This window comes from Alligator sinensis, unplaced genomic scaffold (assembly GCF_000455745.1).
Source record: "Alligator sinensis unplaced genomic scaffold, ASM45574v1 scaffold1059_1, whole genome shotgun sequence".
Lineage (NCBI taxonomy): Eukaryota > Metazoa > Chordata > Crocodylia > Alligatoridae > Alligator > Alligator sinensis.
This window is the reverse complement of record NW_005842103.1, coordinates 169,492-186,731: the sequence shown is the minus strand read 5'-3', so window position 1 is coordinate 186,731 and position 17,240 is coordinate 169,492. Positions and strand designations below refer to the sequence as shown.

Sequence of the window (17,240 nt, the reverse complement as noted above, 5' to 3'; positions counted from 1 at the left end):
AAACCTCAGCTCCTAGCACTGTCTTCCTGTACCCCACACCCTAGTGCTTCCACTGTCCCAGTACTGCCCATGATCCTAGCCCATCAGCCTGCTCCAGGGAGGAGTAGTGTCCTGGCAGTGTTGAACATGGCCTGAGCCCAGCTAAGGTGTTTCTTCCCTTGCCTGTGCTGCTGCTCCAGCCGCAATCCACCGTGGACAGAACTGAACAGGACCACTCTCCATATCTCCCATTCCAGATCTTCACACCTGCCCAAGTGTCTCTACTCCTGACCCCAGAAATAGCCCCTTTTGCCCTGTTCCATGTGACCCCTGTCCTGCCTGTCCAGCCCGATTTGCACCCCCACAACCTTTCCCCTATCCATTACAGCTTCCAGCTCCCTACAGCTTTTCCCAAATCCCTCTGCCCCCAGTGCCCTCCATCTCACTGTACCCTAGTGTCTTCCCAAACCTTGCCACTTACAGGTGCTGACTATTACACCTGTTATGGGGAAACCTTCCCCTTCTAACTTCAAGGGGACCTAGAACACCAGCCACAGGGAGGGATCTACAGCACGGTGTTCATGGTGCTCCCTTCTTCTGCTGTCTCAGACCAACCTCTCCATGCTCCATTGAGCTGCCAGTATCTTTGATTTCCAGCCTAGCTCCTGCCCCAGGGCTCAGCGTGGCCCCATTTGCTGCGATGTCTGCAGGAGAAGCCAAGTACCACCCACTGGTGCAGGCACTCATTCACCTCGCTGCAGGGGCAGCAGGTAAGTGTGGGCCACGGGGACCCGTCTTGGAAGGTGGGGGCGGTCAGGAGAACCACCTGGGAGCTTGTCAGGACTCCCCAGAATGGCCAGGGGAGAGCGGGAGCTCTAAGACCAGGGGAGCTCTAAGACCAGTGCATGGCCAAGCCCCAGAGAACGGACCATGAGCTGTAGGCAGCAGGGATTGAACCCGACTCCCCAGAGAGGAGGCAGGCCCAGGCTCAGGAGCAGACTGAGCTCCTCAGGTGGGGCGGGGACGATGGAGGCTCACACACAGGACCTGAGCACTGGGGGTCTGGGGCCTGACGTGTGGCCAGCACTGAGGAGCTGGGGCTGGGATGTGTCGGGCGAGTGGCTGGTACTGAGGGGCTGGGGCTGGGATGTGTTGTGTGAATGGCTGGGATTGGGCAAGTGGCTGGCGCTGAGGGGCCAGGGCTGAGATTCATCATGCGATGGGGTTGGTATTTTGGGCCTGGGCCCTATGGTGCAAGTGACTGGCACTGAGGGGCTGGGATTGGGCCCTGTGGGATGAATGGCCAGTACGGAGGGGCTGGGACGGGTGGGTTGAGTGGGCAACACTGAGGGGCTGGGACTGGGCACTGTGGGTTGAGTGGCTGGCACTGAGGAGCAGTGTTGCCAAATCTCGCAAGAAAGAAAAGTGGCACTGCCTTTAAAAACAAGCCCAACCCATTTCAGAGAGGGGAGTGGGGGGCTGCTTATCAACCCACGACTCAAAAAATAAAAGCGACTTAAAAAAACAAGCCCAATTCCGCTTATTATAAGTGGACTTGGCAACACTGCTGAGGTGCTGGGAGTACACGGCGAGCACTGAGGGGTGTCTCTCTGCAGGGGGTGTGGCATGTGTGGTGAGCGGGCAGCCTTTTGACACAATCAAGGTGAAGATGCAGACCTTCCCCACCATGTACCAGGGCTTCTTTGACTGCTCGATCAGGACGTACCAGCAGGAGGGGCTCCGCGGGCTGTACCAGGGGACCCTGCCAGCCCTGCTGGCCAATGTGGCAGAGAACGCCGTGCTGTTTGCTTGCTATGGGTTCTGCCAGCAGCTGGTCAGGCAGCTCTTTGGCTTGGGCAGCGTGCAGGAGCTGAGGTATGCGTGTCTCCCAGGGCTCTTGGGCGTGGGGCACACCGCAGTCAGGGGTCTGTGGGGTGATGGAACAGGCACTCAGGGGCTGGTTGGGATGCCTCCATTTTGGGAGGTTTGTGACTTGGTTACTCCTTTGGTGAGTGGCCTTTTGCAGTGGGCAATGTGGGGCCCTCCAGTCTCCTCCTCAGGTGGGCGTGATGAAGCCCCATACCTCCTGTAGGGTGGATGCTGCAGGAGGTGAGCTCCTTCCACTATATGTGTGTTCCGTGTCCTCTCATGTCAGTGACCTGCACAGTGCGCTGGCTGGTTCCTTCTCCTCTGTCTTTTCCTCCATGGTCCTGTGCCCCACTGAGCTGGTGAAGTGCCGCATGCAGGCTTTGCATGAGATGAAAGTAACTGGGCGGGCAGCGATATCCTGTCACAGGTACAAATCCAGCCTCCCCTGGGGAAGTGGGTGGATGTGTTTACAGACAAGCAGAGGGTCACAGGCCCTTCTGGCTGGGAGAGCAGCATCCAGGATGCTTCCCCTCTGCTGAATCATAGCGTGCTCAACAAAGGCAGTGCAGACATGGCCTTTCGAAGGGTGTCTCCTGGCCAGGGCCCTGCACCTGGCTTTCATCCTTCCTGGCCGGGCTGGAAGCACTGTGGGTCTACATGAGACCATCTAACCCTAGCCTTTCTGGACACTGAACAGGCAGCCTTCTCCTTTCCTGGGCATGCTGTACTGTGGCAAGGGTCACGAGTAGCTCCCATGTTGCAGCACAGAGCACTGGTGCTACAATTCCCTGGCTCCCTTGCTCTTCAGTCTGGTTTTTGTCCATGTGTCCAAGGAATAGGTTGGGAGGACCATTTGCAGGTCCATGGGAAGGGGACGGGGGGTTTGGTTTGCTTGAAGCAAGTCCAGTCAGTGCTGGGCACCAGACCCATCCAGAGTTCAGAGCTACAGAGTGCCATGCTGGGCCAGGTCATGTGCACAGCTTGGCATTGGTGGCTTCTCTCTCAGATGGCTTGCTCTCGTTCTCTCTTGCAGCTCGACCTGGGCTGTGGTGAAAGCCATCTTTCACTCCGAGGGCCTGCTGGGCTTTTTCCAGGGCCTGACCAGTACATGGCTGCGGGAGGTACCTGGCTACTTCTTCTTCTTTGGCGGCTATGAAGTCAGTAGAAGTTTCTTCACTCAGGCTGGGAAGGTCAAGGAAGATCTGGGTAAACAGCACTGGGGACAGGGGACATAGGGAGATCTGCCCTCCAGGTGCTCTGTAGGGAATCAGGAGAGTGGAAGGAGCTGGGCCATTCGGTTGCCTTCACAAAGATGTAGTGAGCCAGTGTTAGTCCCAGTCACTGGGATCTCTGCCAAAGGGGTGAGAGGGACGAGAACATATGCTCAAGCCATGAGCTGCAAATGGTGATGGAAGCAGCAGCACCTCGTGGGTTAGGACAAGAACAGCAGGTTGGACCAAGCAGAGACCCTGGGTCCAGGAAGGGAATGCCAGATCACTTGGAGGAAGAAAGGAAGTGTCTGGGGTGACTATTTTGTGTCAGTCTTGGGCTCCATCCCCCTTCATTCCAGGGTCTTTATTATTTAGAAGGTCACCCCTTGGCAGCTGGCCAGCATTTGGGGCCTTGCTCTAGGAGATGGAAAAATTAATTATGAGTTAGTTATTTCTTTCTTTCTTGGGGCAGACCTTTTTCTTACAAAGAAAGCATGCAGGTTTCTCTGGTCTGAAATGTGAACCTGTTCTCCAGCCAGCTGCCCTATGCTCCAGGAGCTCTGCCTGGGTGCCTTGGGGCCATGCTATGAGCACTTCTCCAGATTTCTTCCTTTGGCTTGCACTGTTCCACTGCCCAGTGCCCCAGGGCCTGGCTTTCAGACTAGCTCAGGAAGTCCCTGCTTTTGTTCCCTTAGTTTGTTCTTGCTTGGGACCTCTCATGCAACCCTGTGCCTTGGGTGATGGCTTCTCTTGTTTCAGCTACCTCGCTCTAACAAGGAGATTAATTACTGCTTCCCTTACCTTAAAGGAAAGGTTGTTTCTTGTGCAAGAGCTGGGGTGTGACTCCTGGTGACACGGGCCAGTTTCCTGGTGGATTTCTTCATCTTCACACTGAGGCCTGTCCCTCTGTTGGGTTTCAGGTCCCATCCCTCTCACAGTGAGTGGCGGGGTTGGGGGCGCCTGTTTCTGGCTGGCTGTTTATCCCATCGACTCGGTGAAGTCGCGGATCCAGGTGCTGTCCATGGCGGGGCGGCAGGATGGCTTCTTGCTCTCCTTACTGCACATTTTGAGGACAGAAGGTGAGTGACCCCGGCAGCCACAGTCCCCAAGTCCACTTCCAGGGCTCCTGTGTGGGAGTCCCTTCGAGGACAGCTAGGAGGAGGTCTCTAGTGGCCCTGTGGTGGAGTCTCCTGTCTTGGGCCATGGCCAGCTCCTTACCAGAAGCTCTGTTTGCCCAGCCTGAGGATAGAGCACTCTTGTGACTGTGACATTGGTGTTGTAGGTTTTGTGCCTCTTTACTGCGGACTGATGCCCACAGTGATACGTGCAGTCCCTTCCAACGGAGCTCTCTTCCTTGCATATGAAGTCACCAGGAAAAAGCTAATGGAGCTGCTTGACAGGACGGCCTGAGATTGGAGGTCAAAGCCTTATCCCAGGAGGGGCATCAGGACAACTGTATATGAGACTTGTCTTGAGCTGACAAGGCCAAATCCACGTGTGAAGTTTCTCAGGGTGCTGGGTGGGGACAGACAGCTGCGACTGTCATCAGAAGAGCCATGTGACCTGCTCAGCCATTTCAGTGCGGCAGCGATTGGGCTCACCCCTAGAGAGCGCAGCCATGCACCCTTTGACCTAGGCTGCTGCTTTCTCTAAGGCATGTGCTGTTCAGTCTGTTGAGAACAAGGCTACCGTGTTCAACTGTGCTCTGGAGTGAGCGAACTGCAATGCTCCTGCTGGCTTCAGCAGCTCATGCAAAATGGTTTTCCTTGTGTAAATAACAAAGCTAATCTTCCTGAGTGTTTGTGGGAATTCAATAAAGTCTCAGCTTGGAGAGGGCTTCTCTGTTTTTCCAGGGGCTGATGGGACCCTGAGAACAGGCAGTCTCCAGAGGACAGAGGACCTGGCAGTGCAGCCTGGAGAGTATTGGAGCCGAGCCTGGCCTGATTGCTCTCTTGGTGATGCTGTGGAAGGGCCCAGTAGTGTCCATGGAATATTCTCTGTGTTGGATCTTGTGGAACCCTGTACAAAAAGGTTATGAATATCCAGATATGCGCTATTTATCTGCTGATGTCTGTGTAGCCCACAGTCACCCTTACTCATTGGACCAGCCATACCTGGTCAGCTGCTCCAAGAATGTGGTAGGCACTCTCCAGAATGTCTTCTCCACTGCTCGTCTGCAACCTGTGCTTTCTTCTGTAACTTCTAGACCTTCTCTGGGTCCTAGCTAAACATTTCCATATGCTGGGGAGATGAGAAACAGGGTCATTTACTGGGAATGTGCTTTTTCCCATGAGTAGATGCATTAGTTGAGTGATTCTCAGCCAGGGTGCTGTGGCACCCTCAGGTGTCCTGAGATCCCTTCAAGGGTGCTGTGGAGTGCTGGCATTATTAGGTGTGCAAACATGATCCACGAGATAATTCTGGAGATTCCAAATAGGAATCCACAGTGATAGAAACACTATGAGACTTCAGAGATTCGTGCATGGTCAATCTATTATTGGCTATTCAGCAAAACGGGTGGAGATGTTTCCTTTGGCATCTCTCATCCAATAATCGTGGATGCCAGGGAGAGTAATAAGGGAGAGATCACTCTAGATCTGTCCAATTCAATGCTCTTTCTCTAGTATCTAGTCCTGCCACTGTTGGAGACAGGATACTGGGCTAGATGCACCATTGGTCTGAGCCAATCTGGCACTGCTGACGTTCTTGTGTAAAAACATTGTGCCCTGTTGTGGTCTCTCGGAGTCCTTTCTGACAGAATTATTGCTGTTTTTTTTCAGTAGTTGAAAAATGAGTGAAAACTAAGAGATGGCATTTTTCTAGGGTATCTGGAGTCTAACAGAGGGGTGCCTTGAGTCTACAGAGGTTGGGAACCACTGCATTAGTTTATTGTCTCAGAAACCTGCCCCTCCCTGCCGTGGTGAGGAATTAGAGAAAGATGCAATTAGAAAATGTAAATATAACCATGGGTGCTGTCCAAGCGCCAGCATCTGAAGTAAGCCTGCGGGTTGGTCCTTTGCGAGTCTGTCCGGATAGTTAGTAGGGGTGTTCTCCATGCAGCATCCTGTACTGCAGCGTGCACCTCTGGACACCAGCCCCTTTGTATGGCTGGTATTCAGAGATGGCCTGGCCAGATTCCTCCGTAGACTCACAGCTGTACTTTCAGGCAAAGATCTTTGAAGCAGATGGTGAGGCAGGAATGAAAGCCCACTTGGTTTTGCAGAGGTCTGATGAGCTGGTTGCTGGAGCAGCCATGTGGCTGTAAGCAGAGTGAACAGCCTGGAGTCGTTGCATGCAGCAAGGAAAGCTGGGAAGGCATCCTGCTGAGCCTGGTTTCACTGCAGGCTCCTGGCTGAGGTTTGTGCCTTGCATAGAGGCACAGAAGTCAGGTGATAAATTTGGCCTCCTCCTCAGGTTGGTGGTGTTCCTTTCCCCTTCTGTTGCTGCTCTGTCTCTCTGCTTTCTGGATGGGGAGGCAGAACAGAAATGCCTGCTTAGACAGAGTGACAGACAGGTCCAGCCAGCTGCTGAGCCTGCATGCCCATCTTTGGGCTGCTCTCTGGTTGCCAAAGACCCCCCTCCGCCCGGGGCTGCCTCTAAAGATAGACAAATCCCCTTTCTCCTCCCCCCTCTCTGCTTTGCTGGAAGCTTCGCCACAGATGCTGGGTAGTGAACAATCAGTTTCAGTTAATTGCTGCTGGAGGCGGGGATGTGATTTGCAGTCATTTCAGCCCCTGGGCAGGAGTTGAGATCCTTGTGTGTGACCCACAGAAATGGCTTTGCTGTGTTACAACAAGGGCTGTGGGCAAAGGTTTGACCTGGATAAGAACTCCCAGGGTAAGTGGATTTGTTTTGCAGGCGTTAGGCGAGCTGAGATTTATGCCCTTTTCCCTCTGCTTGTTCCAGAGGTCCCTTTGCCTTGCTCCAGGTAACGGAAGCTAAACCATTGGGGTTTCTGGAACTTGGTGAGCTGGGGCCCAGCTGATGTCAGGTCAGCTGCCTGTGGCAAAACAGCCATTTCCAACTGTAGAATGGGATTTGCATGACCTGTTGCTGTCTAAGCCCCACCACTGAACTGCGTGTGGAGAGAAGCCTGATGTTAACCGCAGGGTGCCATTATGGTAACCTGGGGTTCTTGGCCAGACCATAAATGACCTGCCCCTGCTCCCAGCTATCTCTGGAAGTATTTTCCCGGGTCACTACTACTTTGGTGCCTTTTCCAGGGCCAGGTCCCCTTTTGGCCAGGGGAGGGTCTCTGTTGTGTGCATCTGTGGGCTGGATGTGGTTGGTGGATGCCAGGTAAATTCTTCCTTATAGACCCCTTTCCAGCCTGGGTTGGTTTTCCTGAGGCCTCGAGCAATCCCTTTGGTCCCTGGGGCTGGAAGGAAGGAAAGTCAGGGGTGTCTGCAAGGGCAGTGACTGCTCAGAAGGACCTTCCTGTTAGGGCCAAAATGTAGACATGAGAAGGAGGAACACCAGTCCCCAAATAATCTGCCTGCCTGGACCAACAGGTCAAGGGAAGCAGCAGAGGGAGCAAGTGATGCATAGTGGAATCTGATAGTCCAGTGCTAGGGAAACAAGTGTCTTGCTGGGCTGGTACGGGCTTCAAGACAAGTGGAATGTAAAATACACAGTTCCCCGCGCTGCCTGTTAGAGGCACCGGAGGTGGGGGGATAGCTGCGACTGATCCTTCCTGCTGTCTCAGCAGCAGGTAGTGCCAGGAGTGAGGCTGGAGTGTTGGCTGTGGGGCAGTTCCCAGGTGTTTGGAACCTGGCAGGAGGCACTGGGGGAGCTGGGCAGGAGCACTGGGATTTCTGGGCCTTGCCAGGATTCCCTGTGAAATGCTGATTGCTTCATCTCTGCTCATAGGTTCCTGTGTGTACCACCCAGGCGTCCCCATATTCCACGATGCCCTGAAGGTGAGTGAGGCAGCTGCTGGCCTGAGCTGCGTGTGCTGGGAACACCCCATGGGGCACAGGTCCAAGGAAGGGGCTGCCGGGCACACAGTGGGTGTTGGTGCACACAATTTGGAGCCCCCTGGGGCATTCAACACCTGATCCTGTGTGTGTTCCCCTTGTGTGCAGGGCTGGTCTTGTTGCAAGAAAAGAACCACTGACTTCTCAGAATTCCTTTCCATTAAGGTATGTGACATCTCCCTGTCTGGTTTAGACAGCTGATTTGTCTGTCCCCAGAAACAAAACCCTCAAATCCTCTGTCTGCTTGAGCCCAGCTCTGCCTGTCCCGCTTCCCCAGTTGCTGGAGCATCAAACTCAGTTCCATTGGACAGCTACATTCACTGCTTTTCAGGTGCCTGTGGGCCACAGCTGGGATTTCATGTGGGCAGCCCCAGCAGTATCATGGGAAGAAGCCCTGCTACAGTGGCCAGAGCTCTGGCTACAGTGGCAAGCTTCCCACAGTGGCAGTCAATACCCTTGTGAGAGCTACAGTGAGCAGCTCCAACAGCACCAGGGGCTGAAGCTCTGCCACCATGACAAGAGCAGCAGAAAAGTCCATGGGCCAGATGACCCTGCCTCACAGGCTGCATCCAGCTCATGGGCCCTATGTCTAACATCCCTTCCCTATTCCAGGCCAGTCCAGCTGGATAAATAGGGAGTCACTGGAGGATGGCACTACCTGTCCTCCACCCCAGGACCTCTGTAAGCACCTGGTGCTGTGGAGCAGCTGGTACCAAGCTCATCTGACAGGGTGAGGGGCCCCAAGCTGTGAGGGCATCTGTCATATAACCTGATTGCAGCAGCAGGGTGCAAGTCTCTGCTGTTTGTAGCCACTGCCCATCGGGAGAGAAACAAATACCTAAATCCACTGGCAAAGCAGTGATTATCTGTGAACAGAAAGCAGAGATGTGGAACAGGGATCAGGGTCTGGGCCCATGTGGTGCATCATGGAATCTGAAACAGATTTGAGGTGTCACAAGTGGATTGAGTTGGGCCTGTCTTTGTAGTCCCACTGCTTTAGAAAGAACATGCAGAATTCAGGTTCCCTCAACGTAGAAAGAATCAAACAGTTGCTTTCTCAGTCTCAAGCCTCTTGGAGCCAGTGCTGTGCCCACAGGGCCATACTCCACGTTCTTGTTCAGGCCATGCCTGTTTCTTCCATGCCTCTTTTTTTCTCAGCTTCCCTGCTCTTTCTGCCTCCCCTTCCCAGGCATGCAACCACCAGGGAAATCCCTCTGCCTGCAGGGGTGTGGTGCACATCTTCATTTTGACAGGGCAACATAAAGGGAGGCCTCTGTTTGGGTCCCCTCCCCTAGCAGGAATTTTCCTGGCCTCGTCGTAAGGAGCCCTCCACATGGAGTGCCAGGCATGTACCTGTCAACTCTGGCCAATCCTGCCTCTCAGTCTCCTGGGTGACTTCATCTGGATTCAGCATGGCTGGAACAAACTGCTTTCCTTTAGTCCCAGACTCTGCTTCTTTATTTCTGTTGGCCGTTGTGCCTCCCGTCCTACTTAGGAGGCTTGTGCTTGGGATCTGCCTTTGCTTCCTTCTCCCTGGCAGGCCCCAATCTTCCTTCACAGCATGTCCAAATTGCCTGTCCTCCTATGCAAGTCCTGTGTCTCCTCTCTTAATTACTGCAGCTTCTCCTCTTCTGGTCACCTGGTACATACTTCACCCTACAGCAAGCTCCAGAAGCTCTTTTTGCTCTAGAACTAGCCTGTTGAGAGGCATCTGGGTCCAATGGCTTGGGCCTGAAGCGGGTCTGACTGGTGTGCTCTGTGTTCCTTGCCAGGCCGGTCAGGGACAGCATTAGTAAGATGCATGTCCTGGCTACTGGGCTCGGGGGGGCTTCAGGAGCAGCCTGGCCACAAGCTTCAGGGTGAGGGGGTCAAAACATGCATCAGGCTTTTCTCTGTCACTTCCCTTCAGGGCTGTACCAAGGGCTGTCACAGCAGTGAGAAGCCTCCTGAGCCCTTCAGCCAAGTGGAGACCTCTGACAAGCTGGTGGCCAAGCTAGGCAGGGAGCTCATTGTCCAAGGACCAAAGTCGGCAGAGAAGATGCAGCGGGAGAGGCCCAGGTGAACCAGTTGGCTCCTTGCCCAAGAAGGTTTGCAGGGAGCATCTGCCCCTGCTACCTCTGGGCAGGGATGGGCGCAGCTGGCCTCAGCATGGCATTAAAAACAGCCTCTTTATGCTGCATTTCTTTTGCAGCTCTGATGAGCTGAGACAGCAGCTGCCAATTAAAGTGTCCAGGTCTCTGGAGCAGGTGTTGGAGAAACTGAATCTAGCCTCTGAAGACCAGCCCCCGAAGGGGGGCTCCTCATGCCAGGGTGAGAAGGTGGAACTGGGTCTGACAAGGTGCTGTGGGGCTGTGCATTGCAGGAAGCACAGAGGACCCACAACTCTCAGGCTGCATGTGCCATGCATACAGCCTCCAGGCTAGTGGGGAGGTGGGAGAGGGATGTGAGCAGGGATGCAGGGCAAGGGCAGTGGTGTGAGCTCCTAGGAACAGCAGCTGCAGTTGGGGGCAGTGGGCAGAGGTCTGGGATGATTGTCTTGAGCCTGGGGAGTGAAGATCTCTACTGTGTATGTTGACTGCAGCGGAGGCCGTCGCAGAGATGAGAACTGGAGCCCCTTGCCAGAACCCCGGCTGCAAGGTGGTGAGTTGCCCATGTGACCTTCTGTGCCTGGTCAGTGCATTTGGGGTGTCATCCTTGCCACTCTAGTCTTGGTGCCCAGGCCATCCTGATGAATGTCTGTCTGAGGTCCTAGGAGTGTGGCAGAGGTGGGTGCAGAGCCACAGTCCCAGGACTTCTCCTTTTTCCCAGAGCTCAGGAGGCTGCAGGCGCACCATGTGGGGGTCCTATCCTCTGGCAGAACCTGTCCTGCCCCAGAGGGTGCCGAACCAGTCTCCTGGGAAGGCATGAGCCTTGGCCCTCAGGCATCTCTGTACAGCCACACTGCTCTTGCTGTGGAGCGTGTCTGTCACACCAGGGATCACAGGTTTTGTTCAGTGCCTGGCATCAGCAGAGCTCAGAGCCCTTTCCAGAGAAAGTCAGTGTCATTGTCCGTGTGGAACTGACAGCATACAGAGGGCAGCAACTTGCCCAGCATGGCAGGGGGAAGTTGGGAGCCCAGGTCTTCAGAGTCCATTCCTGTGCTCTGTCCACTAGGCCATGTTCAAACATCCCTCTGAGTCCCCGCTACTCAGCAGCTGCTAAAAAACATCCAGGAAAAAGTCTGGACACTTATCTCAGCCCCAGCCCCATCACAGACTGGAGATTCTGTAAGGTTGACTTTCCCTGGGAGGGAGTGGGGAAGGGACAGCCTACTACAGCCTCTGAGCAGTGCTGGCCTCAAATGTGCACTTACTTATCTTCTATGTTCTGCTGCAAGCTCTGCTGACCCCTGTCTCTGCTGCTTGCCCTGCAGATGTACCGGGGGCCGGAGAGTGACAAGGAGGCTTGTACTTTCCACCCAGGAATTCCTGTCTTCCATGAGGGGTAAGCAGTGTTCTTCTGAGTCTGTTTCTTAGACTGATATGAAGCCCTGAGCTACCCTGGAGGCTGATGCATGCATTGAACTTCTCTTGCAAGGAGAGTCCTTCAGGCAAGCAGGAGCTTGCTCCGCAGGGCCCTTCCAGCTGTGCTTCCTCTGATGCTAGGGCAGGCCCTGTTGGTTGTTATCATGGCCTGGCCTGGCCTGAAGGCCTGGCTCATTTCACACAAATGGCTTGCAGGTGGCCAGGCACCTTGCTGGGGCTCTGTGGGTCAGCCTGGAGATACAAACTCCACCTCCCCAGAGACGGTGGCTGAGGTGCCCAGGTCTTCCAGCCCCACCCGTTTATAACCCTGAAGCTCTAGAGATCCCCTCTGCCCTGGAGTCCTTTGTCCCCTGGGCAGTCCTGGGTCAGTCCATCCCTGGGTCGCTCCCTAGGATGAAGTATTGGAGTTGCTGTGGAATTAAAACTACAGACTTCAGCGCATTTCTGGAGCAGCAGGGCTGCAGCACTGGGATGCATGCCTGGACACACAAACAGGTAAGCGGGGCTCCTGAAAGTGCACAAGCCAAGGCTCACGCAATGCTGAGCGTGTGACAAGGCATTCTGAATTGTCTGCTCAGTGCAGGGCCAGTGAGGTCTTGAGGTCTTCAAGTGCTCACAGGCAGCCAAGTGCACTTGGGCCATAGCTGAGGCCATTTCCAGTGTGCCCCTGTGCTCATGCACTCAGCCTCCTATTCCATAATTAAGCAGCACAGGCTGAAGCACCACTGTTTCAGGAAGCAGCTTGTACCTGTCTCTAGGAAGTGAGAATTGGCCCCTGCCCCCTTGTGCACAACACACAGGCCCTGGTGTGGTGGTGGCTCGTGTCAGTAACCAGCTCCTCCCCTCACCAGGACAAGAAGCTGGTGTCTTGTCGACAGGACTGGCATCAGACCAGCAGCCAAGTGGTGGTGACTGTTTATGCCAAGAACCCTCTGCCAGCACTCAGCTGTGTGAAGGCAAATCGCACGGTGGTAGGTGGAGTCCCAGACAAACTGGCTGGGACGTACAAAACGCTTACCAGCTGCCTGCTCCCCCATGCTCACAGCCACAGGTGTACACAGGCAAGGCATGCAAGGCTGGCACAGCCAGGCACCTTTGGTGCCATCCAGATGCTCCATGCTGCAGTAACATCCTGGAGCAGTGGCTTGCATGCTGCCCAGATTTCTGGGCTGATGCCCGTGCAAAGACAACATAGTGGCTCCTCTGCTTCAGTCCATCCGACTGTTTAAATTTGCTGATGATACCAAGATTTGAGGTGAGGTGGGCACGCTAGTAGGGAAGGACAGATTACAGCAGGACCTGGACAGGTTACAGGGGTGGGCTAATGAAAATAGGATGAGTTTCAATACTGACAAGTGCAGGGTGCTGCACTTGGGCGGTAGGAACCAGCAGCACGCTTATAAGCTGGGAAACTCCCTTCTCGAGATCACGGTACCAGAAAGAAATCTGGGAGTCATTACTGACTCCAAGATGAACATGGGCCGACACTGTGGGGGCGCAGTCAGGAAGGCTAACCGTTTCTTGTCGTGCATCCACAGATGCATCTCAAGCAGGGCCAAGGAGGTGATCCTCCCCCTCTATGCGACACTGATCAGGCCGCAGCTGGAGTACTGCGTCCAGTTCTGGGCGCAGCACTTCAGGAGGGATATGGACAGCATCGAGAGGGTCCAGAGGAGGGCCACTCGCATGATCCGGGGACAGCAGGGCAGACCCTACGAAGAGAGGCTACGGGACCTGAACCTGTTCAGCCTCCACAAGAGAAGGCTGAGAGGGGATCTGGTGGCCATCTATAAACTTAACGGGGGGACCAGCAGGGTTTGGGAGAGACCCTGTTCCCCCTAGCGCCCCCCGGGGTAACAAGGAATAACGGCCAAAAATTGTTAGAGAGTAGGTTTAGACTAGACACCCAAAGGCACTACTTCACAGTCAGGGTGACTAGGATCTGGAACCAACTTCCAAGGGAAGTGGTGATGGCTCCTACCCTTGGGGACTTTTAAGAGGAGGCTTGACATCTACCTAGCTGGGGTCATTTGAGCCTGGTTTTCTCTCCTGCCCAGGGCAGGGTGTCAGACTTGATGATCTACAAGGTCCCTAGGTCCCTTCTGACCCTACTTCTGTGAATCTATGACTTCTTTACTTGCTCCCCAGAGACCTGCCATTGGCCCTGGTGCTTGTGGGGTAATCCTGCTATAGACAGAATACCCCATTTCCTAGGAAAGGGACAAGATGGCATGCCCAGCCAGCTACCTGTGCTCAGGCCATTGGCTGTCTCAGACAAGTTACCATAGGGCATGACTGCCCTGACTGAGGAGGATCTGGGTTTTGCAGGGGTGCCTAAAAGGGGCTTGGCTGATTTCTCCAGCTTGCATTCTCCTGGGGTCTCTTGTGCACAGTCCCAGCCCCAAGAGCAGCCCCTTCACTGTTTCCCTGTGCAGCCAAGCTTGTTAGGGCAGTCGGCAAGGGCTGCTATGCAGAAGCCTACTGCTCTCAGTTGGCCAAAGCAGCTGAAATTTGCATCCTCCTCTGACAGAGTTATGGAAGGGCAGTGAATGTGCTAACTTCATTGTCTTGAGTTAGACACCCGCACTAAGGGATCTTCAAGGCTCCTGGCAGTCACAGTTTGGCGAGACAAGGAGCTGAAGGCTTGTGGATGGGGGGATCTGGTTAACATTGTGTCTGGTTAAGTGCTTTGATTGGCTACTATTAATGGGATGAGACTGCCACTTCTTAGACATTATCTAGGGTCACTGAAGGAACAAGCCTGAACATACCGACAGCTGCCACTGTTCCCAGGGATCCACTGTGGCACCATTGGGCCTTCCCCATCTTGAGACATCCTGACCAGACAGAGAGAGAGGAAGGGGCATAGCTGCCCCTACCAATTCCAGCTAGCCCTTTGCTGTTCTTTTCCTTCCATTCTCTCTCTCTGGGCTGTCTTAGTGTTGCTACCCAACTGGCAGCCCATGGGCCACACCTGGCTTGTGAGAGGTTATGTTGTAGCATCATAGACCCTGCCCAGCCACCATTCTCCACATCAGCAGTCAGTCTCTGGGCTCCCCATCTCTCCTCTGGCTTTTGCTGCCTGCTTCTGCCCCAGGGGGTGAGGCAGTGCAGCATGGCACAGCCCAGGTAGCTGAGGGTGATTCACGGCCTCCATACCCTCTCCAGGTTGCGCTTGTTACCCAACAAGGGCAATGTATGGGTGGGATTCAGCACTGCAAAGAACATTGGCCCCGGCCACCCCGGTACAGCTAGCTGCCCTGAAACTCCATGAAGGCTGCAGTGTGGTTGCCGTCTGCATAGGCAGTGCCTGGTCCTCTGGTGCTTTCCCCATCCTACAACTCAGCGATGTCCACACCAGGTGCTGCCTACCTCTGTTGTTCCTGATTTGCCAACTTGAGTTGCCACTTCCCCGCCATGAAGATAAGTAATAGCAAAGTGTAGTGAGCAGGCAGAGAGGGGAGATTGGGCACCCCTTGTCACCCTCTTAAGTGCAGGAACAAGGAGGGGGCAGTTATGGGCTTTCGCAGTCATTTTACCCATGTTCTTATTCCCTCACAAACGCCCCCATGGACTTTAGACTGCCAGGCTGCAAGCCCCTCCCATGCAACCCACAAATACAAGGCAGTGAGCAGCTGAAGTCATTCCGCATCCATCCATCAGTGTTTCATTCCTTGGTTTCTCCTCTTGGCTTCCCTCCCCTGCTTTTGCAGACTGCATGCAGGGCCTGGATGTTGCAGGGTCTTGCTTGTGAGGTTGGATGGGGGCAGATTTTATACCTAGAGACGGTTGGTGTGTGAGGGGCATTACGGGGAGCTGTGAAATGGGGGCCCAGACTGTGCTGTCCCTGCAGCTAAGTCTGAGAGAGACCCCCCTGCTGTGTGTTCTTGCTTGCTCTTGTTTCTCTTCCAGCTTGAGGTCCGTATCACCTTCGAAGGGAACAGGGTTTTCCAAGCAGAGCTGGATCTCTGGGGGGTAAGGCTCCTGCAGATCAGATCTCAGTACTCCAGCAAGCAGCAGATTGCAGCTAGGCTGGGGCCAGAGAAATGGCTGGTCCCCCAGCAGAGCAGAGCACATGCATAGCCTCTCACAGGGCTTGGACTGAACTGAAACCCCCAGGGAAAGTCGCTTGTGCCCAGGACCCGAGCTCAGCCCCCTTCCCTGCCTGCCTTATTCCACCTGGATGCAGATGTTAGTTTTGCTGCACGGGAGGCTGAGGCCATGCAGTCTCCGTATCACTACCCTATGGTTTTTCTCTTTTGTCCTTTTCCCCTGTGCTGCCTCCCAGCTACACTGACACCGTGCACGTGACAGCCAGAGTTTCCAAGGGCTGTGATGGATGGGTAGTTGCGAGCCAGCAGGCAGGGAGTTGGGCATCATTCCTGTTTTACAGGCAGGGAAGTGATGGCCCGAGGCTGCGTGGTGAGTCCAAGATAGCCAAGGGTAGGAAGCAGTGCTCCACCCTGCTTCCCTGTTCTTCTGACAGGCAGCCTGAGCTCCCTCTTCCGTGGCACCAGGCTGCTGTGTTTCTGTGCCATCCTCGGTAGGGCGGCACCCTCCACCCCTCAGCCACTCCTGTCGCCTTTGCCCCATCCTCCTCCTGCATCTTCTCCTCTAGGCCCTTAAAAAAAAAACCCCATGTTTTTTCTGCTGGTTTTGCAAGGCCCTTTGAGGGAAGAGACCCTTCCCTGCACAGGTGATGGCTGTGCCTGGCTACTGAGCAGGTGCCAGGCAGTGACCAGCCTCCCCTTGCTCTCCCTAGGTCATTGAGGTGGAGAAGAGCTTTGTCAACATGGTGCCCACCAAGGTGGAGATCACTCTGAGCAAGGCCAGCCCCATGCCCTGGGGCAAACTGGAGCATCCGCACAACAGGTCCCAGGTTGGAGGGGAGCAGGCTGAGAAAGATGCAGTGGAAGCAGAAGCGGCCCAAGGAGCTCACTGGGAAGACTCCGACGACAGCTTGAGTTGGTCTGAGGAGGAAGATGAGGAGGGGGTGGAAGAAGCAGCAAGCAAATGATGCTTGGGTTGCTTCTCCAAAGGAAGGATGGGGCCAGCTCCCTAGGATGAGGGTGGGGAGCCCGGCTCCTCCTCCAGAGGAATTGCTGGAGCTTCCTGAAGCTGCAGGCCCAGCTCTGACTGTCAAGCTGCTTGGGAGGGGGGAGGGAAACGGGACTTGGGCTTCGCTTTCTTTCCTCCCTCTGGCACCTGCTGGGCTGGGAGGAGGTGCCAGACCTAAAGGGCTTTCAGCACAGGCACGATGGACGGGAGGAGCAGGCAAGGAACCTGCCTCGGACACACTACCCCAGGTCCTGTCCTGTCCTGCGCGACTGTTCCTGATCCCTTGTGCCGAGACGCAGGATTAGACCGAAGCCGAGCGGCATCGTCTAGTGCTGCCTCCCCGTGGCTGGGGCCGGGTCCCAGCCTGTCACCTTGCCCCCGTGCTACAGCTCCGGACCCGGCGCTTCCGTCTCCCGGGGCAGGAGCAACAAGGCCCCGGATTCCTCTCGTCCTGTCATTAAACGCAGTCGGGCCGTCCAGGGCCTCGTGTCTGTGCCTCGGTTTTCTAAAGTGGGGGCGGGCGCCGGGGGGGGAGGGGTGCGGAGCCCCCTGGGCTGCCAAAGACCCTACTGCGGGCGGCCCCTGTCCCGCGCCGCCGCTCCTCCTGGCCGTGGGGGGCGGCC

The 17,240-nt window shown here is 55.1% G+C and overlaps 2 protein-coding genes across 9 annotated transcripts in view; both read left to right on the top strand.

Annotated features, from left to right (window-relative positions):
- The window catches only part of LOC102378459 (mitochondrial ornithine transporter 1-like), a 19,696-nt gene extending 13,780 nt beyond the window's left edge, over positions 1 to 5,916 (top strand). Inside the window, exons 2-7 of the mRNA XM_006024418.3 lie at positions 637 to 749; positions 1,596 to 1,854; positions 2,135 to 2,275; positions 2,882 to 3,054; positions 3,980 to 4,138; positions 4,342 to 5,916. Of these exons, the coding sequence (XP_006024480.2) occupies positions 637 to 749; positions 1,596 to 1,854; positions 2,135 to 2,275; positions 2,882 to 3,054; positions 3,980 to 4,138; positions 4,342 to 4,469 (973 nt within the window). The 3' untranslated portion in view covers positions 4,470 to 5,916. The remainder of the gene's footprint in view (positions 1 to 636; positions 750 to 1,595; positions 1,855 to 2,134; positions 2,276 to 2,881; positions 3,055 to 3,979; positions 4,139 to 4,341) is intronic.
- A 179-nt stretch (positions 5,917 to 6,095) lies between these two features.
- Positions 6,096 to 17,240, top strand: part of ITGB1BP2 (integrin subunit beta 1 binding protein 2) — a 29,811-nt gene continuing 18,666 nt past the window's right edge. Inside the window, exons 1-11 of one of the 8 annotated variants that reach the window (XM_006024414.3) lie at positions 6,173 to 6,896; positions 7,929 to 7,978; positions 8,144 to 8,200; positions 9,945 to 10,093; positions 10,227 to 10,345; positions 10,617 to 10,675; positions 11,448 to 11,518; positions 11,952 to 12,054; positions 12,411 to 12,530; positions 15,472 to 15,534; positions 16,322 to 17,121. In XM_006024414.3, the coding sequence (XP_006024476.1) occupies positions 6,833 to 6,896; positions 7,929 to 7,978; positions 8,144 to 8,200; positions 9,945 to 10,093; positions 10,227 to 10,345; positions 10,617 to 10,675; positions 11,448 to 11,518; positions 11,952 to 12,054; positions 12,411 to 12,530; positions 15,472 to 15,534; positions 16,322 to 16,576 (1,110 nt within the window). In that variant the 5' untranslated portion in view covers positions 6,173 to 6,832 and the 3' untranslated portion in view covers positions 16,577 to 17,121. Of the gene's footprint in view, positions 6,897 to 7,928; positions 7,979 to 8,143; positions 8,201 to 8,323; positions 9,828 to 9,944; positions 10,094 to 10,226; positions 10,346 to 10,616; positions 10,676 to 11,447; positions 11,519 to 11,951; positions 12,055 to 12,410; positions 12,531 to 15,471; positions 15,535 to 16,321; positions 17,122 to 17,240 lie in introns of those variants that run through there. The other 7 variants (XR_003094255.1, XM_025205047.1, XM_006024415.3 and 4 more) reach the window with 7 other exon arrangements.